The sequence below is a fragment of the Periplaneta americana genome, chromosome 15 (assembly GCF_040183065.1).
Source record: "Periplaneta americana isolate PAMFEO1 chromosome 15, P.americana_PAMFEO1_priV1, whole genome shotgun sequence".
NCBI lineage: Eukaryota > Metazoa > Arthropoda > Insecta > Blattodea > Blattidae > Periplaneta > Periplaneta americana.
The window spans coordinates 130,984,736-131,012,641 of NC_091131.1; the positions used below are offsets into that span (position 1 = coordinate 130,984,736).

Sequence of the window (27,906 nt, forward strand, 5' to 3'; positions counted from 1 at the left end):
CCGACATATTAGCACCGCCGTCATAACCCTGTCCGCGAAGTCCCACAGTTCACTTAAAACAACTTTTGACAATGCCTCTCCACTTAGATCTTGCATCACTATGAATCTAAAAAATTCCTCATGCAAGTAACACTATTCTCGGTCTACGAATAGCACATATAATGATAGTTGCTCATTGGAACTGATGTCGGTTGTTTCATCTACTAAGATAGAAAAATATTTACTTTGGTTAACCTCTTCGGTTAGTTGGGAGACCCGAGGGAAAAAGACCTTTAGGGAGGCCGAGACGTATATGGGAGGATAATATTAAAATGGATTTGAGGGAGGTGGGATATGATGATAGAGACTGGATTAATCTTGCATAGGATAGGGACCGATGGCGGGCTTATGTGAGGGCGGCAATGAACCTTCGGGTTCCTTAAAAGCCATTTGTAAGTCAGTAAGTAAGTAAGGTTAACCTCTTCAACAATTTTCTTTTCAATAATGGTACCACAACAGTTTATGAGATCGTTTTGAGTTGTTTTACTTGTTAGAGATGAGTTTTTGGGGGTATTTTTAAGATGACTATGCAGAATCTGATCACCGGCATCAACGCGATATTTTAGAAGCTCCCTGAAATTACCTTCGTTTTGATTTTCGCTTTCAAAGTCAATCGCACCATCATCCCTGTCTCCTCTTAATGGAATATTTTGTCGACCGCACAAAATAATTGTTTTTACTATTGGGACAAGTTTCATCCTGTTTTCGCGCACTGTTTGTAACACTTCATTATTCAATTGAACCAGAACGTTCTCTACCTTACCTTCAAACACTCGTTTAAAGTTGTCACATTTTAAGAGAGCAGTTTTGTGATAACTGTTCTCTGAATGTCTCCTGAATATTTCAGAGGTCTTTTTGAATTTTCTTAGAGGTTTCGTAACTAAATTCTGTAACGTGACTTTGCTTCGCCCTCCCTCTTTAGGTCCGAATAAAACGCACACGTGACAGAACACACCTTCATCCTTCTTACTGTAAAAGAGCCATGGAAATCTTTTAAGCCACGCACGTTGAAATTGTCTAGACTGTCCCGATTCTAGTGTCTTCGGAAATGGATATTTTTCGTCTGGAACCTACGGATTTGTTAGAGCTTTGTATTTTATCTCGTCACTGCATATTTGTTTTTCCACTAAGCAACCAATATCTAATACATTATGAGTCGTCGAACTAGCGTCATCACTTTCACCGCACATAACCGATTCCACTATTAGGTATTAACAGGCATACTTTTCTTCATCAGTTGTATCATTGTCATCCGTACTGCACTTTTCTTTCACTTCACCACACGGCTTCTTGATGAACTATAAGATATTTGTTTGAAACTTACGTTTCGACATTTTATAATTTCTTATAACTGTTACACTAAATAATTCACCTGTACGGACTGATCACTTCTCGTCTCAATTCAGAAGTCGAATGTAGTGGCTATTGTAAAGTACGATAACAAAGGTATTGGTAGCGGCCTAGCTACAGTGTGGTATGGGTGGTTACCGTTAGATTTCCGTTCCGAAGTCCGAGCTATTGTTAAACCCCATGGTAACGAACCCTAAGGAATGCGACCACTTACCTGATCTATTCACTGCGAACTGTAAAGAGAGTTTGTATGCCAAAGTAAAATAGCAAAATAATATGAAGTTTAGAGAGTGAAGAAATCATATAAGTTATATGAATGAAAAAATAATGCTTTGTACATTTTAAATTAAAAAACGTCTTTGAATTGATAGGGGGGTCTATAGCCCCCCCAGACCCCCCCCCCTTGTATCCGCGCCTGTTTGTATCCCTGTGTAGTATAAGTCTGCCGTCTGGGATCGGAACCAATGAGTGACAGCCGTCTGCACCTCTGTCACTGTGAAAATGCTGACCGGAGAGGTATTTCTTGAGGAGTAAGAAAAGATGATTAATCGCTGGGAACGAGACCCGGGATGTAGGGTGGATGTTGAAACACCTTCCAACTGAACTCCTGGAGAAGATCTGTTGTCCGCCGAGCCGTTACCATCAACTCAAGAAATTCCTGTCCGTTCAGCATTTTCACAGTAACAGAGAGGTGCAGACGACTTCGCACACTGGTTTCGATACATAAGCGGCAGGCTTCTGCGGCACAGGGATACAAAAGTGGATCCCAAGGTATGACAAATGTTTCAGTTGAGGTGCGGAATAGGCTATGTCCAAAATTAGCTAAAAATAAATTGCTGTATCTGTTCCAATGTTTTCATGAAACTGTGTTTTCTTTCGTTAAATGACCCCAAAGAAACTAACTTTCTGGACGCACCTCATATTAACAAATATAATATGGTTCTTATAAAGTTTCATGCCTACAATAGCTGAGTACCATACAAGCGTTGTCCATTTGTTTAAATAATTTAAACTTAAATGTAACTCAACGAAAAATATTGTGTGTAAAGCAGTGATTGGAAGCGATAAGCGATGCAGGTGACGTGTTACAATGGTTTACACTGCAGTCATTGTTATGATACATTTTACTTTGATTGGAGTTATTTTCTTCGAAAGATATGAAAGCTGCGTTGCAATATTTTCTTTAAGTAAGTACGGGAATTACCAAAACAAAAGGCACATCCTAAGTAAAATTCACGTCATTTGTAAGTGTTTAAAATCCATACTAGTTGAGTGGAAGAAAAGGCCGAATGGCCTTAACTCTGCCAGTTAAAATAAACCATTATTATTATTATTATTATTATTATTATTATTATTATTAATGTCCACATTCGTAAAAGTGTGGGTCTGTGATGTGGAAATTCATATTATTTATCTTCTGTATTCTTTCGGAATACAGAAAGGATCTTATCGATATTGGACTTTCTTCTTCATAAATTGTATTTCTAAACAAATCGTGATCATAATAGTCGATATTAGGAAATGCTTTGCTCCTGGCATGTGACAGTCGGATTTTTTTTTTTAAATAATGTCACCAGGATGTCTTATGGCATTTCTCTTTTCTACTGGCAATGGCTTACATGTTGGGGCACCTGGGAAGTGGAGTTATGTTACTCCGATGATATGACGGGATGACTACGTTTGATTATTTGGCGCCAGAAGACGTCTTAAATCTAAATTTAACGCAAATTCCAGATCATGGATGAACACAGGGACAATTGCCTTTGAGGAAAATTCATAGCCTGCAATGTTAACAGAAATAAAATTAGTCTTCATTGTTATTCTTGGCACTCCCTCGCTTGCCTTTTCACAGCTTTTCATCGATCTACGGACATGAGGGAGGGTTATAAAATTTGGGCCAGTAGACTAGCCTCGGTTTCAGGCCTTGCCATTATTATTATTATTATTATTATTATTATTATTGTTATTATTATTATTATTGTTATTATTATTGTTATTACATTATTTTATTATTGCTGTATAGTTACTTTATTATTATCACTATAATCATCATCATCATCATCATCATCGTCTTGACCATCAAGAAGCTTTCTCACTTCTGCTCCCTTAGCAAATATACTCCCCTATCTTCCCGAAAAGGCAAAATATGGTGTATATGATTGTGTCTCGTGACCAGAACATGGTAAGAAGTTAAAAAATACAAATTGGAAGTTAATCCTTTGAAAATTTGGAAAAACTCAAATATCTTGGAGCAACAGTAACAAATAGAAATGACACTCAAGAGGAAATTAAACGCAGAAAAAATGTGGGAAATGCCTGCTATTATTCGGTGAAGAAGCTTTCGTCAGACAGTCTAATTAAAAATATATCAAAAGTTAGAATTTATAGAACAATCATATTACCGGCTGTGTTGTATGTTTGTGAAACTTGGAATCTCACTTTGACAGAGGAACAGAGGTAAAGGATGTTCGAGAAAAAGATGCTTAGAAAGATATTTGGGGCTAAGTGGTATGAATGGAGAATGGAGAAAGTTACATGACGCACAGTTACGCGAATTCTATTCTTCATCTACCAAATTAGGAACATTAAATCCAGACGTTTGAGATAGGCAAGGCACATAGCACATATGGGCTAATCCAGAAATTCATAAGAGTGTTGGTTGGAAGACCCAAGGGAAAAGACGCCTCCAGGTTCTCTAAAAGCCATTTGTAAGTAACTTCTCAAAAATGGATTTCCCTACTTTTGGGGAGGTGTTGGATTGTTTACTGCTATCGCTATCAGTACCGATACTTGGATGCATCACTACTTTGTATTATCACAGAGTTTTTTTAATATTAGTTCTACTATTATTAACATAATACTCTTCTCACGGACACAATAGAACACAAAACGTTCTAAAGCTCCAATTACAAGTTTCTCCATTACGACTAAAGAGTTCAACCCTATCAACTTTGTTTACTTATGGATCATAGCAGTTTAACTGTCTCCCCTACTTGAGACTCAGGTATACTATAAGTTACACTTCCCTATCCGGACGAAATGACGTTCACAAAACTAATTTCTATTACTCCCTTAGAGAGGACAGACAGGGCACAGACACGGCCTGGGGAATGCACTCGACGTAGGCCACTTCGGTAGTCCTATTATACTATCCCTAATAAAATGGTGTACATGCCCTAAGGCCCCCCTTGGATGCCCACTATGAATTTCCCCTACACCCTACGGAATTCCTTTAAAAGCCTCCCCACACCGACGCGAAATATTCGCAGCGGTGGCGAATGTTTCGCTTCACAAAGTCGCTACTGTCTCAGTGTACATTGCGGTATATGAGTGTGCCCACACCGACGCGAATGTATCGCCGGACGTCTGCGAATCTGCAGCGTTGAAATTTAGATTCGCCGCCTGCGCGGTTTTTTTCGCTGCCGCCGAGAATTTTAAGTTGGCGTTCTGTGAGAAATTGTAAGGAAACATCCAGTATTATACGATTTATTCTAGAGGATTACAAGTAAGTAAGGAAAAAGGGCAATATGAGATGCAATCCAATTGGAATTTTATGAAAGTGGTAAGTTATTCACATCTTTAACATATCTTAAGAGAAAAGTTCTAGCCTACATACGGCATTTATAAAAGGAATAATTTCATATTCGCATCTTTGTTGACTTTTATCAGTCCTTCAGAATATCATATCATTGCTTAGTACAGAAATATATTTCTAGAGAACCTACCTATATGAACTTAGCGTCATTTAACATCTTTCTAAGGTTTAACAGTTCAAAGTTAATAATTTTCTTGGTTTAGGAAAAGGTTTCATTCTTAAAAGCAAACATATAAGCCTATATTTAATAGCATTCATATTTTATTCCTATGAAATACTCTAGGATCTTTTATATTAGCTAGTATAGAAGAGTTGTTTCCACGGATTCGCGCTGTATCTCCTAACATTAGACTAGCGTATGGTGTCACTACAGCTCAATCAATAATAATCAATGTTTTGGACTTAGGCTAATATTTTTATTTTATTATGCGATATTTGTCAACATAATGTTAAAATAACCGACTTGCAATTAATTTTTAAATATAAAATATAATATTATAGGATTGTTGTTCAGTCAATTTTCCGAAGACAAGTCTGAACCTCACAAATGATACCAGGAAGGCACTACTTATGAGGCAACTAGGCCAGGAGATAATGGAGTAGGGTGGCCAGTTCCTTTCTCCTCTCTACACCTAGCAGATACTGCTTCACACTTACACCTACACATAAACAGGATAATTTTATTAATTATACGCGAATATCACTACTTGTGGGACAAACCCCTCCCAGATATTAGACTTGGCATCATCTCTTGTCTTCCTTCTCTTGAAGGACGCATTATAACAGAATCAAAGAAAAGTTAGAAAAGACGAGATGAAGTAGAGTCTCTTCTGTTTTCGAGAGTTTATTACGCACTTAACACACGTATATTGTATAGTATTTTTGCACGATCATATATTTAGAACTGCAAATACGGTATGAATTTTGTGATACTTTCTGCGTTGAGAGCGCATTTTAGTGAATGTAGCCATTATACATTCAAGGGAGTATTAGTTTGCTAAAAATTTTAATAAAAGTCAGTATGGTTTTCTTTTTGTATCTAATGATGAAAAAAAAAAAACATGAAAAATATGTTATTGAGGGGGTTTAGACGTATTATATTACATTATAATAGAAACGCGGTCAATTAAAGTATAATAATTGTTTCCAAATGTGAATGTATTGATTTCACGGCACTAAATGATTGATATCGTGTTAGGAATTTCTTAAACGTACTCTCATCAATTCCTAGAAAATTGCTAAATGACCAAGAATCTTCCAATGTCATCTCTCTGAGTAGGAATAAAAAGTATATTACCAGTAAAGGATCTTTTATTTCATTTCACTATTTTCAATTATTTATATGTGCTGGGATGGTAATTCATGTTATGAGGGATTCTCTGAATATTCGTTTCATAGGTAATTGATCTTTTCAGATGTCTTTAACTTCTTGTTTTTTATGCACTTTTGTATTTTTCTACGTGGACTTCACTTTCTCACCCACACTTCTTTCTTTTTTCTATGTGTTCTCTCCTCTACAGCTTTAAGTTCTTTGACAACGCTTGCAACCGCAAGCACAACATCTAAGGCTAAATACTAGGTATCATCGTTCGCCATTTTGATTATTTTCTTTCAATAATTTAATTAAATATATTCTAATTATTTCAGTTACATTTATTTTAATATTGTAACTACATTTATTTTAATATTGTGATTACATTTATTTTTAATCGCATTATTTATATTTTAATTGCATTTATTTTAATATTTATTATTACATTTCAATTTAAGCTATGGAAGTATTTTGTAAGCGGATTTGAAATCAGAGCAAAGATTTCTGTATTAGCAGACAAGAGGTTGTCTTGAGTTCTTCGCCAAGTAAAAAATACTCTTTTCTTTAACTCGCCGTAACTTAAAAACCAATAAAGATTTTGAATAGCGGCAACTTTTAAAAGTAATTTCCATTGTTTCTCAACATTTCATTCGCTTTGACCCCCCCCCCCATCTAACGTGAAAAATAAAAAAGTTTGCCGCTAACCACTTCTGAAGGTCTAAATGTCTATTTTCAACAGATCACTTCCAACTTAGTATCTTTTTTTTCCCCCGCGTTTTAAAAACAATTTTGATTTCAAAATTTGTTCCATGCTCTCCTCAGACATTGACCTGCCAATCATAATAATAACATTGCGATTGACTGACTATCATAGGAGGTACGACATTATATTCCTCTGCATACGCGAAATTTGGTCTCCGTCAGCGCTGCGAATATTTCGCGTCAGTGTGGGGTAACGTGCGAATTTCGTTGCCGCTGTATACGCCAAATATTCGTCGCCGCCACGGCTGCGAGTATTTCGCGTTGGTGTGGGGAGGCCTTATTTCGCGTTGGTGTGGGGAGGCCTTAAACTTACCTTTCCGCGTAGGCATCATAGCAGTCCCTCAACCCCAGGTCCCACAAGCTATCATGAGCTCTAGGGGAGAACCCATGGTACAGAGAACTAATGACCTCGAAGTCCAACTTCGGTGGCGGCCCGCAGCTGACTCTACATCAGAGCTAAGAAACGGAGGTAATAATGAAACAGGGGAAGTGCAATAAATTACGATGGCGAAATGAGTCCGAGGCCCAACTCCAAAAGTTGAGTCAACGACATTTGCGACAGCGTCATTTGCGACAATGTGTCATTATATATTATGGGTCTGTCGCAAATGACGCACTTATTTATCAAGTTTTCGAGGGCAATATTAGCACTGAAGGTAATATAATTTTACGATTTATGTATTTTTTTAAACCGCTTACCTCGCCTACTTCAAGGGGGATAGCTAATTCCAAGCCTAGAAAAAGTGAGAGAAAAGTTGCGAGTTCTTACGAATCTTCTACTGTCGTAAGTGACGTGGATAAAAATTGTTTTATTGGAAAAAACACCTGCAGTTACATAAGACTGTCGGAAATGTCACACATAATGACCACGGTCGGAGATGACACTGTCGCAAATGACGCGTTACGTAGCAATTCTGTGTCAATTCATTGAGGGAAAATCGGAAAAACTTCAACCAGGGTCGTTTTTCGATCAGACATGCTAATCGTTACTCCACAGCGGTGGCCCACCAAAGTACAGACGTCTTGTATTAAAAAGAAATTTCCCATAGGTCAGATCATAACATTGAGGTCAGTTCCGATGTTATCACTAATTGTGTAAACTAAAAATAAAAATAAGAAAGACAGTCCCTTGTTACATGTGTCCAGGTGTCATGAGTGTCAGACTCATGACATGTGGTCATTCAGAATTAAGTTGTGAAGTAGTGTACGCATACATCCGTTTGTTGTTGTTTCTCTGAAATTAATCACATTGTGTCACTGTAATAGCCACGTCTGTGGCAAGGTGCTAGCACGTTGGTGTTATGTTCTGGCGGCTCGGGTTCGATCTTCGGCCTGATTGTGATACAATTTGTAGTCGACAAAAACGTTGCAGACAATTTTTCTCGAGGTACCCTGTTTCTCTTTTTCATTCAATAAACACTCTCCACATCCCAATCATTTCATCTATCATCTGCAATAGTAAAATTAGGCTGAATATAAAAGACTTCATGGTATATTATGGTTGATCTTCAAGCAGAGTAGGGGAGACCCGGGCAAAACGAATAACCCGGGCAAAGAGAATAATGCATATTTCTTAGAAACACCAACAGGCAGCGCTTTCTGCTATGTTGGGGAAGAATCCCAATAAGATTTTGCTGCTGGAACTGACTTGTCGTCATTCTAGCTAGTGAGAGAAGAAGTCAGCTTCTGTTTGAAGAAAATTGACTGTTTTCTTAAAATATTTCAAGGTAAGAGAAACAAATATACAACACACAATACTGCAGAAACTTTTTGTTATGTGATAGTAATATATAGGATATACGATTACTTCTAAAGTGCCGTACTTACGAAGAATATTATTGATGTTTATGTTTGTATAACCTTAAATGAAAAGCGAAATGGCCTCTGCGGGCAAATCGAATAGGGCAAAGTGGATAACTTATCCGCTTTGCCCTGCTACCTTTATTTGACTATATGTGTTAGCTGTATTTTTTATGTATTTGTCTATTGTAATAAAGCGTGTTAGATCATTTTACATAGTGGAGGCATTTAAGTCACACTAATTAAATTATAAATCAGTAACATTGATCTCAATTTTTACTTAAAAAGGTCGTAATGTGATTTCAGATGGTTTAATTTTTCAAGAGGAAGACGGAACAAGCCAAATGATCTGAAGAAGCCATGAAGAACGCACTTGAAGAAATAAAATCTTCCAATCATCGGTTCTGCTATCTGGCCATACAACCATAACGTGTTTGTTGATGAAGATTTTGCTCCAGATGAACTTACAGATCGCCCACTTGAGAGAGAAATCAGCGAAACGACAGCTGGCTCAGATTTAACAAATTCTGCGGTGCCAGCTTCTTCAGCGGCTGAAGAAACAGTTAATGCTTACTCAGAATCAACCACCACTGCGATATCGTTATCTTCATAGACTGAAGGAATATTCAATACCGGTACATCAATTACACTCAGATTTTCAGTTCAGGTTACACCAAAACCCTCAACATCGTCAGCAAGAGAATCCAAGTCAGTTCTTTTGATTTAGACTAGTGCCAAAAGTGGATGCTCGAAAGATACGAGATAAACGAAGGAAATGTCAGCGCTCTGAATTTCTTACATCTATACCGATTAAAATAGTTGAAAGAGAAGTAACTTATGGGCAGGAGCAAAAGCAGAAGAAATCCAAGTCTTCAGTGCTAGTGAAACGTCGACTTGTTCAAATTTGTATTTTGTACTAATCTAAAGTGCTGTAACGGGCTGTAAATAACATTTCCTATCGTCTAATATAACTCATTAACATCGTGTTTATGTGCTGATTTAATTTTATTATCAGGGAATAAAAATTAGGCCTAAATAGAAATGTGAAAATGTTATAGGGATATTCACTTTGCCCGAGTTAATTATTTCTCAAATCATATCACTGTCCATAGGTACGAGAAACGAATTGCTGTTTTCTATATATGTGGACACCATGTGTCACAACCAATGTCTCGGGAGCACCAAAATATAGCCTGTGGCATTGTTTGTTCTTAGTCTTATCTGCTTTGCCCGGGTTTCCCCTATAGGTCACTATTAAACAGTGTGAAATAAAACTGTAGCAGCAATAGATGAATTATGTAAATACAGTATTATTGCAAATATAACATTATGAAATCTTCAAACAAAACCGAAATTGAAAGTGACCTCAAACATTTTAAGATATGATAAAATTTAGAAAAAACACATACAAAGAAATCTCAGTCAGTCTTCTTTTGTTTTCAAATATCACATTTTTGTTGTTTATTTTTTTTAATTGTCCATACAAAGTACGTTTCTGTTAGTGTGTTTATGTCTGTGTTTACGTTTGGACTATTTATACTCATCTCTTTAAATGTTCTGCGCTATCAGCTTGATAACGAAATGTACAAGTGTCCTGGAACTGCGTTTGAACGTAGTTCAAATTCCTCTTGTGCTAATTAATCGATATGTTTCTTCTTTTTTGGTAAAGCCAATTTTAATGATCCCATGGCGATTTCCCACGCATCCGGCCAAATATAATCTTGTTATCACAGTCATACTAACATTAGATAACCTCGTAGTTGATATAATATCATTAAATAAGACATTTAAATAAAACGTACCAAACTTTCAAACAACTGTTAAGAAAGGCATTTCACCCCGCATTACAAGCGACCAGCACGAATCCTTTAAATACAAAATTTCAAAACACTGATTTCTGAGGTAAGAAATCACTCCTACTGATTGTCAAGTAAAGTTGTCATTACAGTATAGCAAAATGTTATTTCTCTTAATTAGCCTATACCATAGGTTGAGTTGATGACAATGATGCTACACATTCTGCGTGCAATAGTGACTCATATTTGTATCACATCGAAAACAAACTTAACCGTACTAACAGCTGTGTTATAACATAATGTGTAAGTTAGAAGATTCTACCATTATTTAGAATATGACATATAAAAAATGGTAGCATTCCTTACAGAGCTACAATGTTACAAAAATAATACATTTTTCATGTGTAATTAGTCTCTAGAAGTACCATTTTATTTTTGTGCAGGTCAAGATGATAACACTTGTGCTGAGCTTCATTCTGGCTGCAGTTTTGGCTTTGTATATGCTCATGAGAGCCAAAACTAAGTATATGATGCAGTTTTCAGAAAAGATTCCTGGTCCTAAATTGTTACCAATTTTAGGAAATATATTTCAGTTTGGATCGGGAACAGAAGGTAAGTTAAGTTTCCAAGTACGAAACATAGTCTTATTTCTTCTAATTTCATCATTACTTACTAATTATTATTATTATTATTATTATTATTATTATTATTATTATTATTATTATTATTATTATTATCATCATCATATAATACTGTGCAACATGAATTTGTCCCAACTCAAAGCAGTTTGTTCTATATGATTTCGTGTGTCCTGAATGCGAAACTAATGTACTACGGTCCTACAGTTTAAAATCGAAAATTCGATTCATTCCCCACTCTGTGACTTTCTGGAGACAAATGATGATGATCTTTCGTCGGCTATCTTTGGAAATATAGAACCTCATGTTTTGTGGTGTCAGCAAGATGGTTTGTGGGCAGATCATAAATGGACTCAGGTTTTCTTTACCGATGAATCTTGCTACGGTCTATACAACCATATTCCAGAAGAATACGCATGTAGAGACGACCAAGTGCAACAGAGAGACTAAGATATGCACAGAGGGTTCTCAAATTCCAAAGAGGTTCTGTCGTGGGCCGGAGAAGAATAATGGCACACAGATAAACAGACCTCGATTTCCATGTCACGTCGAATAGCTGAACACCTCAATGGGCAACGGGGATTAAAGGTAAGCGTTCACTACATCGTATCGTACTCCTCGTACGAATCGCACGCAACGGATATTTTAAGTGCAGTGCGTTCACTGTAACGGCTCCACCTCATCGCCTCATCGGATTCCGTATCAGCTGTTTAAAACATGACGTCGTACGATATTGACATTGCTGAAAATAGAGGAGTTTGAGGTTAGGTCTATTAATTATGAGTGTAAGCGAATAAGAATTCATGCGTCTTAATTGAACAGCAAGAAACGAAAGAGATATTGGTTACATTATATATATATATATATATATATATATATATATATATATATATATATATCTGTGTGTGTGTGTGTGTGTAAGAAACGACTTAATTACTGTAATGGGAACGCCTCAAATTATATAATTATTCGCAATTTTCTACAAACGAAATAAGTTTTCCGTCTGCCATTTTGGCGCGACACTGAACATGGCACAACATAATAGTAACAGTTGAGCAATTAAAATTGATTTCTTAAAGAGAGCCATGATCGCAAGCATCGGAAAAGTTGCTCATCCGAGAAACGTGGACGGATTTGCCGAGAGCCGGTGCGTGCGATACGATGTAGTGAACGCGGTTACATAACAATTACAGCAAACGTTGTCTTTTTCCGATCCGTGGGATTCGTCCGATGAGTGCGATACGATGTAGTGAACGCTCACCTTAAGGCCTCTTTCGTGCAATCTGTTCCTAATAATCTGGGTTGATACAACCATATTCCCAACGTTCTGCAACGCATTTCTTAACATGTTAGCAGTTGACGTTCTTTCCCTCAAGGTTCTTAGGCACAGAAATCTACCTTGTGAGACAGTTCTAATTTTTCGTTTGTCTCAGCGTCGCACAGAGATCCTTTTACGGTATCTGGCAGCGCAAAATTTGATTGTGTATTAAAATGATGTAGAAACATTAAAATAACAATTTGCACATATGTTAAGCATTTTCCTTATCCATATCGAAATGATTGGAATTCAATTTAGGCTTAATATTAACTCTAAATCACAGACATATAGGTATTCTATAGGCAACAACACTGTAGAACTTCAGATCTTCATCACTACATGTATGAAATACAGTATATAAGTAAAATGCATGGAATAAATCAGTTACATCATAATTTTTATTTCAATTGCACTCTTAACTTCACACATGATAAGTTATAATATTTCAATAAAAACACTACATGGTTTCCTTTATGTCAATCAAAAAAGATATTTCACTACAATCAGTAAGCACATTTTCTTTCCATAGAGAAAGTAGTGGGTGCCTCTAATTTTAACAAGTTTATATTAACAAAATACATAATACATTAAAATTAGATACACGTGAGTGTATTCCTATATATTCTCTCTATATATTTATACGTATATTCACAATAATGATTTCACCTCTACAGTAGCAGTGAGGCGCGTGTCATTCCTGCAGCTATGTGTTACTTATGTGGTCCTTATAAGAAGGGTATTATTGTAATCAAACATTCGTTTTGAGGGATGAACCACACATTTATGACTTCAGCGTTTTCTATTATGACATAGCTAGTTCTCAGTGCTGCTGTGAGCTTCAGGATTAAGTTCCTGAAGCGGGCGCGGTGTCTTGAGAAACAAAGAATTTAATTGAGTATAGGTCTACTTCTCTTTCGCGTTTTCTTTGTTACACTCCTTATTACACGATTACACCAAAAGCATATTCAGCATTAGATGACAGGCCACTTATGGAAAATTTTTCTATAATTTGTTCATATAAAACAAATTTTTCTCTAGCTACTTCTTTTTGTGACCGGAATTAACTCAGGATTCGATGACAAGCAAGCAAAATTAACAATCTTAACAGTATCTTTAAAACGGATTATCTGTAAGTTTTCAAATCATTATTTTACATCACTTCTGTCTGCTTTGTCATCTGTATGGCGCCAAACTTGAAAAAGATCGTTCCGCGATTCCTCTTCTGAGAGTACTAACACCTGAAAAAAAGCAAAGTTGCAAAAAGTAGTAACTAGTTTTTATATAGGAGAAAGAATAAGGCATTGACTTTAGTCTTCTGAAAAAATTTTGACCAATCGTTGACAATTCTAAATTTCCGGATGTAAAAATACTCAAAACTAGAAGTTAAAATAGCAATAATATCTCAATTTTGAAACAAATTTCACGTTAAAGTAGTAAGTTGTGTCGGCTTTTTAAAATATCACAAACATAGCATATACCTTTGTCTCCCATACCCACCATTAACAGATGAAAATCGTCGGAAAAAAAACACGCACTTTCAAGCACAGTTATCGAACATAAATATGAGCAGGCAGGGGATGCGATAAGAAACGTCATACTTCTGACTTCTTTTACAACACAAGAGCTGCACAAATAAGCATAACTATAACAAATCTCGTATCCCTGGAAATTATAGTAATTAAAAACTTCATAAAACATGAAAATATGTGATACTCAATTTTTGTATTTTGCGCGGCCAGATAGCGAAAAAGGATCACTGTGCGTCGTTCTTCTGGACTGCCAAATTCGCGATTTCAACTCCACATTCTTGATAACGCGTAGTATGTCTTTTCCAATATTGAGAGCCCTCACTGCATCAGGTTGTGTTCCATCATTTACAATTATACCGATGGGCCTAAATATGTCATCGAGGCTTAAATGACGATGTTCCACCGTATTTACAGTTCTTTAATGCTTTACATTGTCAACGTTACCAAACTCCTCCATTACCAATAAACTGATTGTCCTATCTGAGCCACTAAAATAAGAAATTCCAATTCAGTAAACTATAGACTGGTTGCCATGGTCTCTAGTGAATAGACAAATGAATAACTCATTTATGTAACCCAATATTTATTATTTATTTTGGTACGAGTGATCAAGAAGGCTGTGAGCTTAGTGTATCTACAAAGAAATAGCTGTTGAATTATTTGCTTTAATTACAACTTGTGGGAGTGTATGATTTTAATTTTATTGTGATTTCAATTCATAATTATGTTTTCTTCGTGTTGACTACTTAATTGAAGTGAATTTCAAGATTTGTTTAAATTAATTATAAAAAATGTTTCCTGAAGTGTTGCCAAGTAAACAAGTACCTAGCAACCCATTACTCTGAACTCTTTCAAGTATATGTTATAGATTATTTCTAGTGTTACATACTATTTATGTAGTAAAAATGAATTACTTGGTGTCATAGCAACGTGTTTGTTTGTTGTAGTAACCTGTATTGGTTTTCTGTTTATTAAAGCCTTATATCCTAAAAAGTGTTTTCTTTACAATTTAATAAACAGAAAACATAAAATAATAAAGTAACTATGGATAAATTATTACGTCCTATAAGATTTTATGTAGAGGTGAATACTAATGGCGCAGAGCAGCAGTGGAAGCACTGGTATTGTACGTTTAAAAATTTCGTGGAATCTACAAAAGCTAATGAAGAACAGAAGCTTTTGCTGCTCACTAATTACGTTGCTCCCTCTGTATACGAGCATATCAGCGAAGTTTGCACCTACTCTGCTGCTATCGCAGTATTGGAATCCTTGTATGTTAAACCGAAGAGTGAAGTTTTTGCCAGGTACCAACTTTCTACTAGATGTCAGTTTCAGGGTGAGTCCGTGGATCAATATGTTGAAGCATTAAAATTATTAAGCACAGATTGCAATTTCAAGGCTGTGTGAGCTGACCAAAATAAAATGAATTTATACGTGATTCGTTTATCAGTGGTCTCTTATCACAGCATATAAGGCAACGTCTACTTGAAAATTTAACACTGCCATTAGATGTTGCCATTAGTAGAGCCAGATCATTAGAAATGGCGGAACAAAATTCAAAATCTTTTATTGCTGTAAATCCGTCTGTTAATGCTGTACTTGACCAGAATAAACAACCTTTAAACCACGAAAAAATTATTTATGGAGACGAACCTACTTCTGCAGCTACGAAAATGATGTGCTATTTTTGTGGTCGCGAAAAGCATCCTCGTACTCAGTGTCCGGCTAGAAATGCCATCTGTAAGAAATGTGCGAAAATGGGGCATTTTGCTAATGTTTGTAAATCGAAATTTTTCAAACAATCTCAAGATAAAACTTCAGCGTCCCTCTTAGCTGCTTCACCATCCTGTCTTTCTAAAGCCGTTACACAAATTAAAGTTAATGGCTCTGAAACTGATGCATTAGTGGATACAGGAAGTTCACAAAGTTTCATTAGTCTTTAATTTGCATCTACTCATAAGTTCAATATTTTACCAGCTCAAGGTCATGTGTCTATGGCTTCTACAACTCTCCAATCTCATGTGAAAGGAATGTGTATAGTAACATTACAATTAAAGGATCACACATATAATCGTATTAGCCTGCTAATTTTAAAAGGCTTATGTGCTGATGTAATTATTGGACATGACATTTTAAGACAGCACACTAGTCTCAATATTTCGTTTGGTGGATCTGAAGATCCTCTTTCAGTATGCAGTTTAGTTACTGCTCTTAACCCTCCAGCATCACTTTTTAACACACTTACTTCTGATTGCACTCCTATTGCCATAAAATCTCGACGACACTCAAATGAGGACAATGAGTTGATAAACGAGAAGTTGAAAAATTACTATCAGAGGGAATCATAGAAGAAAGTCGTTCTTCACGGTGAGCACAGGTCTTAATCACTTCCAGTGATAATCATAAAAGACGAATGGTAATTGATTACTCTCAGACGATTAATAGATTCACTCTTTTGGACGCATATCCCCTACCTCGATTAGAAGACGTTGTAAGGAAAGTGAGTAAATATGAAATATTCAGCACTATAGATCTGCGTAGTGCGTATCACCAGATACCTATTATGTCGAAAGATAAGCCATATACGGCTTTCGAGGCGTGTGGTCGATTATATCAGTTCTGTCGAATTCCTTTTGGTGTAACGAATGGGGTAGCATGTTTCCAAAGAGCTATTGACGCTATTATTGAATCACAAAATCTAAAGGACACATTTTCGTACTTGGATGATGTAACAATATGTGGACGTTCTCAGGAAGAACATGATATTAATTTGCAACGTTTTCTCAAAGCTGCAGAGAAATTTCAACTCACACTAAATGAGAATAAATCTGTCTTCTCTACTAGACTTATCAATTTATTAGGCTATACAATTGAGAATAAAACCATCAAGCCAGATGTTGAACGACTTGGCCCTCTGTTAAATTTACCTCAACCTAGTGACAGTCGCACTTTACGACGTGCAGTGGGAATGTTTGCACATTATTCAGGGTGGATACCCAAATTTTCCGAGAAGGTACGACCTCTTGTTCAATGTAAGGCTTTTCCTATGACTCAGGATGCTGCACTTGCTTTTAAGAGTCTAAACAAGAAGTTGCAGATTCAATTGTAACTTCTATTGACGAAGATTCCCCATTTACAGTTGAAACAGATGCCTCTGATTTTGCTATTGGAGCGACTTCGTCACAGTCAGGGAGACCGGTTGCTTTCTTCTCTAGAACTCTTTCTAAAACGGAACAGAGGCACTCTGCTGTCGAAAAGGAAGCCTATGCTATTGTTGAGGCCTTGCGCAAATGGAGACATTACCTCATAAGTCGTTATTTTAAGCTGATAACCGATCAGAAATCAGTTATGTTCATGTTTAATAATACTACAAAGAACAAGATAAAGAATGAGAAGATTAAGAGAGGGCAGCTTGAACTGTCGTGTTATAAATATGATATAGTTTACCGGCCTGGACGAGAAAATGCAGTTGCTGATGCATTCTCCCGTATACTATGTTCTGCTACAGAAATGCCTGGAGACAAACTAAGAATATTACATCAAGCACTCTGCCATCCTGGAATAACTCGTCTTTATCACTGGGTAAGAAGTAAAAACTTACCATACTCACTCGATGATATTAAGAAAGTAACTACATCATGTAATGTATGTGCATAACTTAAACCTAGATTTTTCAGACACAATGGAAAATTAATAAAGGCAACCTCACCCTTTGAACGATTAAATATAGACTTTAAGAGACCAATCCCTTCAACTACTAGAAATCGGTACATTCTGACAGTTGTGGACGAATATTCTAGATATCCCTTCGCATTTCCTTGCTCGGATATGAAGTCTTCGACAGTAATTAAATGTTTACAACAACTTTTCTCCATATTTGTTATGCCCTCTTACATCCATTCAGACAGAGGTACATCCCTTATATCGTATGAATTGAAAGCTTTCTTAGCAAGTCATGGTATAGCATCTAGTCGCACTACTCCGTATAATCCTCAAGGCAATGGACAAGCTGAAAGGTACAATGGGATAATATGGAAAACTATTTTATTGGCTCTGAGGCAGAAAGTTAGAAGTATCACAGTGGGAGACAGTTCTCCTGGATGCCCTTCATTCAATAAGATCGTTGCTGTGCACTGCAACTAACCAGACTCCCCACGAACGTATGTTTGTTCATCCCAGGAGATCATCTTACGGTTTTTCTCTACCAACATGGCTAACAACACCTGGACCAGTGTTGCTAAAACGTAATGAGCGTCCTACAAAATATTGCCCTTTGGTTGATGAGGTTGAACTTCTAGAAGCGAACCCTGAGTATGCTCATGTCCGCTACTCGGATGGTAGAGAAGATACTGTATCTACAAGGCAGTTAGCTCCATGTGCCCAGGAATCGCCATCTATGTTACCACATGAGAATGACAACATAGAGCGGGATCTCATAGAAAAGCACACAGAGTATGTCAATGATGAACAGAACAGCATTCCTGTAAGACAGGACTCTACAGTTAATGGTGGGAACGAAAATAACAGTGATAATGGTCTACAAGAACAGCTTCTTCGTCGTTCTAATCGGACAAGAGTATCGCCTAAGTACCTGGATGACTATGACTATGTTAGCAAGTAACATCAAAGAGGGGAAGAATGTAGTAAAAATGAATTACTTGGTGTCATAGCAACGTGTTTGTTTGTTGTAATAACCTGTATTGGTTTTCTGTTTATTAAAGCCTTATATCCTAAAAGGTGTTTTCTTTACAATTTATTATCATTTTATTAGTGAATTATCGTTATTAATATTGTTCATCATGAACACTAATATTAATTTAGGCCTAACGCCACATACTAGTGAGTCTGCACATATGCAGTCCCAAGCTATCAATGCTTTAGTAGACAATGAATCCGATTCCGATGAAGGTTGGCAAGTAACGAAGGCTCATAAAAGATCAAGACAAGGGTATTCCAAATCCTTGAAGACTACTGTTAAACGACAGCATTTAGAAGATTCGAACCAATATGCAGTGCTAGCTACTGACAACGTAAATGAAATGCAATTTGATTGTGAAATAGAACCTGAACAAGTAAGTGATAATGTTAATAAGAATTCACAAATGTCAGAAGATCCTAAACCCCCTCCAGTGTTTATTCCTGGTGTTACAAACATTGTAAAATTAATTCAGCATTTATCACTGAATGGTATTGATACAGAAAATGAAATTACATATAAAACATTACGTAATAATGAAATTAAACTTATGGCGAAAACAATTGACAGCTACAGGAAGCTAGTAAATTTTCTTTCAAAAGATAATGCAGAATTTTATACGTATCAACTAAAACAAGACCGTGCCTATCGTATTGTGATCAGGAATATACACCCTTCTACCTCTATAGATGATATAATATCAGCAATTGAAGAATGTGGTTATGAAGTAAGAAATATCGTCAACATCAGACATCGGGCTAACAAAGATCCCTTGCCATTACATTTTATCGATCTTGAACCACATGAAAACAACAAAAGTATTTACAATATGGAATTCCTCTTAAATTCCAGAATTAGAGTTGAGAGCCCACGTACAAATACAAATATTGTCCAGTGTCACAGATGCCAACTGTATGACCACACTAAATCTTACTGTAAAAGGTCTTTTCGTTGTGTTAAATGTGGGGGGGGGGGATCACGACACTGCAACATGTACCAAATACAGAGAAAACGCAGCAACTTGTGTCCTATGTGGCGGAGATCATCCTGCGAATTACAAGGGCTGTGTCGTGTATCAACAAATTCAGTACCGTAAAAATATGCCAAATAAAACTACACAGTATAGCAATAGATATCCATCGGTAAATGAAATAACCAATACTTACAAACTGTTACAATCATCAACACCACCACCACCCTCTGCACAACCAATTATGTCTGACAGACCTTTATATTCTGATATTCTGCAAAAAACACGCATAGATGTAAACAGATCTACTCAGTCGGATACTGCAAACATGAAAACCATTTTGCTATCCTTCAATAGATTGGAAGCTATAATACAAAAGCAAGCCGAAAAAACTATGACGTTAATAAACTTACTAACAACAGTCATTTCCAAATTAGCATAATGGCTCAGTCACTTCGTATTGGATTGTGGAACGCCAATGGCCTGGCTAATCGACGCCAGGAGGTTGAGTTCTTTTTAAATATACATAAACTGGACGTATTACTTATATCTGAAACCCACTTCACAGATAAAAATTATTTCAATATTCCAAGATATACAATTTACGATACAAAACACCCAGATGGAAAAGCACATGGAGGAACAGCAGTAATAGTTAAATCAAATTTACGCCAATATGAATCGTGTAAATTTGAACATCGGGATATTCAAGCAACTACTGTCATAATAGAAGACAAGAGCGGACCACTAGCTGTTTCAGCAGTATACTGCCCTCGTAAGTATAAAATCACTAGCGAACGTTTCGACGAATTTTTCCAAAATTTGGGTCACAAATTTATTGTAGGTGGTGACTACAATCCAAAGCATCCAATGTGGGGCTCAAGATTGGTAATTCCAAGGGGAAGGGAATTACAACAATGTGTAACAAATAAAACATTTGAAACTCTTTCTACAGGCCAACCTACATATTGACCAACAGATCCAAACAAAATACCTGATTTATTGGATTTCTTTATTGTCAATGGAATAGGGAACAATTATATTGATGTCGAATCTTGTTTTGATATTTGTTCTAATCACACTCCAATTATAGCCACAATAAGTGTAACAGTAATTAAGAAAATACACTCCCCTTCGCTTTACAACAAACATACAGTCTGGAACTCTTTCAGAAGTTGGATAGAAAATAATATCACACTTAAACTTCCCCTCAAATCAGACACAGACATTGATATTGCCACTGAATATTTAACAGAATTAATTCAACAAGCTGCTTGGAGATCTACTTCAGTTCTGAGACCCAAAGAAGAAATTTGCATCAATTATCCAGAAGAAATAAAGAACATTTCAGAAAAAAGAAAACTACGAGCAATTTGGCAAAATCATAGGCGACCTGAAGACAAAACCAAACTACATAAAAGTATCAAAGAATTAAAACAACTTCTCCTTAAATTAAAGAATGAAACCTTCAACGATTATCTTGTAAATCTTAGTGCTACAAATAGAGATGACTATTCCTTGTGGAAAATAACTAAGAAACTGAAACGTCCTCAGAGAGCGATACCTCCAAATTAGAAAGCAATGATGATTGGGCCAGAAGTGACTTAGAGAAAGCTGAACTTTTTGTAAGTCATTTAGCAAATGTTGTCACTCCAAATCCAGCATCTACAGTAAATTCCAATGATAATGAAATTAACGAATTTCTCAGTGTCATACTTCAGATGTGTTTACCAATTCTGAGTTTTTCTCCAAACGATGTCAAGAAAGCAATAGAAACAGAACTACATCCAAAGAAGTGCCCTGGTTACGACTTGATAACTGCTAAAATTCTTTTGGAACTCCCCAGAAAAGTAATTGTGTTTATTACAACTCTTTTTAATGGAATTCTTAGAACTTCTTATTATCCAGCACAGTGGAAAATTTCTCAAATTATCTTGATTACAAAACCAGGGAAACCACCAAATGAAGTGACTTCATATCGTGTAATTATATATTACTTAATATTACCAATACTATCTAAATTATTTGAGAAGCTCTTTTTAAAAAGATTGTCTCCAATTCTTACTGACAAAAATGTTATACCTGACCATCAATTCGGATTCTGAAGAGAACACTCTACAATAGAACAAATTCATAGAGTCGTCAATAAAATTGAAGACGCCATATAAACAAAAAAAATATTGTTCTGCTGTATTTTTAGATATTCAACAAGCCTTCGATAAAGTCTGGCATCTTGGTCTACTTTACAAACTGAAAGTCATACTTCCGCAACCCTATTATTTATTACTTCACTCGTACTTAACATCGAGAATTTTTCAAGTAAAGTTCGGAGAACTTTTCTCCTCATTCTGTGATATAAAGTCAGGTGTACCTCAAGGTTCAGTCTTAGGCCCTATACTATATAAGGTAGGTGTCCCTGATATGGCCATGCTAAGGTTTGAGAATTTTTCTAGCCGCCATTTTGAAAAAAATGTAAACCACTTTTTTCTTACTCGTTCTCAGTCTAATGGACTTTCTTAAAACAATTTACTTTCCCCATAAAAATAGCTTTAATTGTCCAAAGGTCCCAAATTCCAAAAGTCTACCTAGTGACCATATCAGGAACATGTGCACATGATACGGCCACCCTTGTTCCATGTTCTACAAATCATGATGTTTGATAGCGCAGTTATGTTAAAATTAAATAATTTTGGTGTAAAATGAATAAAAATGACACTTAATAATCTTTTTTATAATTCAAAAGTGTAGTCAAAACAGGTTTTTCCATAAAAAATTAAGTTGTTTTTCTTAAAATACAAAATTTTTGCGTAATCTCAGCTATAAGGCATGTAAATGTGTCAGGTGAAAAATAAAAGTGAAATGAACTTGATATGGCCGTGGTGCATTTGATATGGCCATGGTGCATTTTATATGGCCATATCAGGAGCAGGTAAGCTTTCATGAAAATCGTTTGATTATGAACAGCTCGTAAAAGTTACGCCATCAACTACAACACCAATCAACAGAACATTAAAAACTGAATGGAGTACGATGGTTTTCATGAAACAAGTCTTTGAAAAACATGCATAAAACAAAGGAAACTTACCAGAGAAAAATAAGAAGAGGTCACATGAAAACCGCAAAACAGGCAACTGACGCCATATTGCTCAACCTGACTGGATGGGAAACGATCAAGTGACATACCAGGATGCCATTTCATTGGATGCTGCTGCAATTTAGCGGATTTTTTGGTTAACTAACTCACAATAGGGGGGTGGCCATATCAGGAACATTGCCATAACAGGAGCACCCACCTTACAAATTATACAGCTGATTTTCCAATTCCTAATGAGGTATTGGTGGCTACTTTCGCTGATGACACTGCTATTCTTGCTTCACATGAAGATCCATCAACAGCATCTGAAAACCTGCAGAATGAATTGAAAGAAACAGAAGACTGGCTAATTAAATGAAGAATACAAGCGAGTGAAAACAAATCAGTTCATGTTACTTTCGGAACCAGAACTGAAAACTGTCCTCCTGTAACACTGTACAATAAAGAACTTCCTGAAGCAGACGATGTTAAATATTTAGATATGCATTTAGATCGCCGCTTAACATGGCGTAAACTAAATGTAAAGAATTAAATTTTAAAACATAAAAAATCTGTTGGTTATTGGGACCTAAATCAAAACTGTCATTAGAAAATAAACTTCTTGTTTATAAAGTCATACTAAAACAAATATGGACATACGGCATCCAACTGTGGGGAACTGCTAGCAACTCAAACATTGAAATACTGCAGAGGTATCAGTCTAAAACTTTACGTTCCATTGTCACTGCACCATGGTATGTACGTAATGATGTCATTCATCATGATCTTAACATTTCAACTGTAAAAGAAGAAATCTCTAAGTTCAGCAAAAAATACCTGCACCGATTAAATCAACATCGTAATCATCATGCATTAAATTTGCTGGATAATAGTCAAACAATAAGAAGACTTAAAAGGACCAATGCTCTTGACTTCCATTCATTTCTACTACAGCTATTTAAAACATTGTTATTTTTCTTTTGGAGTGTTGTCATGGGATAACATCTCCACTCATGTCATATTCTTTTATAATATTTACTTATTTTCTATTGTAGACAGATTATAAATGTGGCATAATTGTAAAAAAAAAATATTTGGGTATACAGAGAATTTTGTATAACATTTCGTCTGTTCCGTAAACAATTTTGATGTGTGTCTTTTATGTTACATATTGGAAATAGTATGTGCAACTCTTTCCTGCCGCAGTACAATCTACTATGTGGAGAGAAGTGGAAAACATCCAAGACTCCTAATAATTTTGTCGTCGACGACGTGAACAGTACATCAGAGATGCTATGAATACAGACACAAATATTTTACGTTTCATGATTACATAATTCTTGTATTAATTATTTTTTTTCTGTTAATAATTTGATTGGAATATATGAAAAATAGTTTATAGAATTAAATAATATAAATATGGTGCATTTGATATTTCTTTCACTAGAGAATGTTGTTATATTATAGAAAAAAATTAAACCTTTGAGGCACAAATGTTATTTTTATGTTTTTGATATCATGGATCATAAGAAAGCTTCGATCAATTCTTTCAAAATTTTAACTCTGCACACAATTTTAAACACAGATGGCACCTCTATGTATATCCAAGGGATGATTATATAGTGGGACATCTGTGCTATAATTATTGTAGAGAAAGAAAAAAACGGTGGTTCTTCTGCACAACCATTAAGCTGCAAAGGGTTAAAGATAAAAAGATGGCTTCGTGGAATGAGAAAACACTAAGAAAACAACCTCCTGAGATAAAACAGTGTTATATAATTAGTGCACTGATAAGTTTATATTTTTCTCCAAGAAATATAAAATGTCAGTACTCACCATTGAAAACAATTTGGACCACAAAACACAGTAAACATCTCTTCTCTTAACAAAGGAAATCGGATGGTATATTCACTCACAAAATAAAAGCTGTAGATCTCACAACTCTTCAATTTGTTCACATCACTTCAAGAACGCAGTGAGAAAAATCTATGTTATAATACATCTTCTACCATTTATACTATACTATCAGAATTACATTATTTGTCCCTGGTATAAATTCGTGATAAATTTAAATAAGATTATCACGAAATTAGCCGTGTCACGAAGTTAGCCAAGTTTGGCCTACATGGTTTCTCGTTTTTATGTATTGTACTTTACGAGTAACTAAATAATGTTAATTATTTGTTTTTCTGTCATTAGCATATCTAAACGATTTGGAGAGAATAGTAGCAGAATACGGGCCCATTAGTAGGGTCTGGTTGGGACCACAATTATTCATTATATTGACAGAACCGAAATACATCGAGGTAACGTATGAACATAATATATTATTCATAATCGCAGTGCAAAACTGGGTTTAAAATAAATCTATACACAGATTGAACAAAGCTATTGGAATATTTTGAGACAAAACCACACCTAATATCTACATGAAATTCATAAGATCTAACATGTAACCTACTAAGTAACAAATTATTATTTTGAACGAGTGAATAATTATTCACAAATAACAACAAAGTTAAACCACCTACAAATTTTAATTGAAAAATTTCCGGTAATGAAGAATAGTTATTTGTACTACAAGGAATACAATTAAGGGCGATTTTGCCCCCGAGCGACACTATGGGGGAATGATAAACATTGTGGGCGATCATTTATTCGAACCTTATGTTCTTAGTTACTGCTGAGGCGTAGGAATGATGCACATTTACCGTGTCAAAGGACATGGTGAGTCCCGTGGTTGTGATCGCCCAGGTGTTGTATATACTTAACTGCATTATGTAGGCCTACTGGGTCATAAATGTTCGCTGCGGCATAACTCTTAAATAAAGTATTTTTAGGAAAAGTATTGTAACAGCGTTTTAGTGTTGTTCATACTTCTAACTTCTACCTTACACCCAAATCAGTATTTATATTAAATATATTTTATGAAACACTCTGTGTAATGATAGTTCTATCTCCCGAATTTATAAACGAAATACTCGTAGTCTTCTGGGCCACAAAGATGGATGTTCTTCAGTAGCCATTCTCTCGTAGAGTTAGAAGTTACTGATTTTGGCACTGTACAAATATCTCTAAACTTAGACAACAATAGGTGTAACAGTGTTAAATATTCACAAGTGCCGGTATAGAAAATGTCAAGAAAATGGTATACGTGATATTTTAAAATGCCAAATGATAATCTAAATCTGAAGGTTTGTAATGAATTGTGATTTACACACGAATGTTTTCCAGGTTGTAATAAACAGCATCAAGTATATAGACAAGGGACTCACATATACTTTCTTGGTGCCTTGGATGGGATTAGGATTGCTCACTAGCACCGGTAAGCAAACGATCCACTGAAAAAAATGGACATCGTCGAAGTATATATTCTTCCTCTGTAATTACACGCGTTACTCAACAAGTGAAATAATTGAAGACTGGACATAAAAAAGGCTGTGAGTGCCAAAAGAGAAAAACCTTAGAAAATAGGGCCTTCTTGTGCAACTAGTAATGTTATATCATACATTTTGCAGGTCTATGGGAGAAGCTAGATTCTAAATAAAATTACAATGGGACTTACCCTCTTTTCTTATTGGATTGAAACAGGGACATAGATTCTATTTTGGAAAGGATTATTTTGGCACTTACAGCCTGTTTTATGTCCAATCTTCAATTATTGTATAAAGTACACTGTTCCGTCGATTTAGTAGAATGCGTTTGAGTCTACAAAAAGCAGAAAACAGTACTACGTGGTCTGTTGTTGAGACGAGAATCCAAGCCCCCGCATACCGTTCAGGCATCGTGTCACAAACACTTTCAAGTCTGAGTATTTCTGACAAAGTAAATATTATTCAACGTCTTCAAAACGGCACAAATGTTAAGGATATTGCTGGAGAGAGTAACATAATATATATTTATTTCAAATTTTTTCTTTATTTATTTACCGATTCATTCATTCATTCATTCATTCATTCATTCATTCATTCATTCATTCATTCATTCATTCATTCATTCATTCATTCATTCATTCATTCATTCATTCATTCATTCATTCATCCATTCATTCATTCTTTACTTATTAGTTGATATTTATATTTATTAATTCATTTATTTATTCATATATTCATTTATTATTGTAGTTTCTTGACATATATATGTATTCTTGGAAATTAATTTGTATTAAAATTATGTCAGATTCGCTTTTTATAATGAATTAACAACTCTTAAATACCCATTCTCACATGATCGATACCTCAGTGGTATTCAACCTTCTTTGCTAGCGTACCCACAAAGTATATTTGTACACCCAAACTGCATTGCAGTTATATGAGAATTAACAGAAGACTATGATTAATGTTGTACTAAAAATAAATTATTATTCAGTGTAATTATTATTATTATTATTATTATTATTATTATTATTATTATTATTATTATTATTATTATACAGTAGTTAATAATACAATGATAATAATAATAATAATAATAATAATAATAATAATAATAATAATAATAATAATAATTTACTTAAAATGGTATTCAAGCAAGGAAAACAAGAATTGTTATTGCAAAAGGAACTCTAATACATATAATGCAATATTTTCATCAAGAATAATGAAATAAATAAGTTATGTCAGCATTTTTACATACGTATTCAGTGGGATGTCACCCCTTGTGACAACCCTGCATACCTATGCGGGTACGCGTACCATAGATTGAATACCACTGCTCTACCAAAAGATGATGTTTGCCCATTGCAGGGGACTTGCTCCCTTTGTTATATGTAAGTAGATGAACATTGACTTTCTACAAAATCGACGGAGCAGTGTAATACTTAATTAAATTATCTATATTCGCATCCTTACTGAGCCCTTTCTTGGAAATGCATAAAGATTTTTCCAGCTCCAATCCTTACCTCACGAAACTAATAAACATACGAGTAGTAAGAACCGTAGACGAATGATTTCAACTCCATCTCAGTCCCATCCTATTTCTAGACCGTAAACTTATTAGGTCTATGCAGCAGGTAACTGTTACGTATAA

General features: G+C 35.5%; 1 protein-coding gene across 4 annotated transcripts in view; it reads left to right on the top strand.

Moving 5' to 3' along the window:
* LOC138715333 (cytochrome P450 4C1-like) overlaps positions 1 to 27,906 on the top strand; it is a 121,536-nt gene that overhangs the window by 21,429 nt on the left and 72,201 nt on the right. For 2 of the 4 annotated variants that reach the window (XM_069848140.1, XM_069848141.1), the window contains exons 2-4: positions 11,098 to 11,266; positions 25,078 to 25,184; positions 26,113 to 26,203. In XM_069848140.1, the coding sequence (XP_069704241.1) occupies positions 11,104 to 11,266; positions 25,078 to 25,184; positions 26,113 to 26,203 (361 nt within the window). In that variant the 5' untranslated portion in view covers positions 11,098 to 11,103. Of the gene's footprint in view, positions 1 to 11,097; positions 11,267 to 25,077; positions 25,185 to 26,112; positions 26,204 to 27,906 lie in introns of those variants that run through there. The other 2 variants (XM_069848143.1, XM_069848142.1) reach the window with 2 other exon arrangements.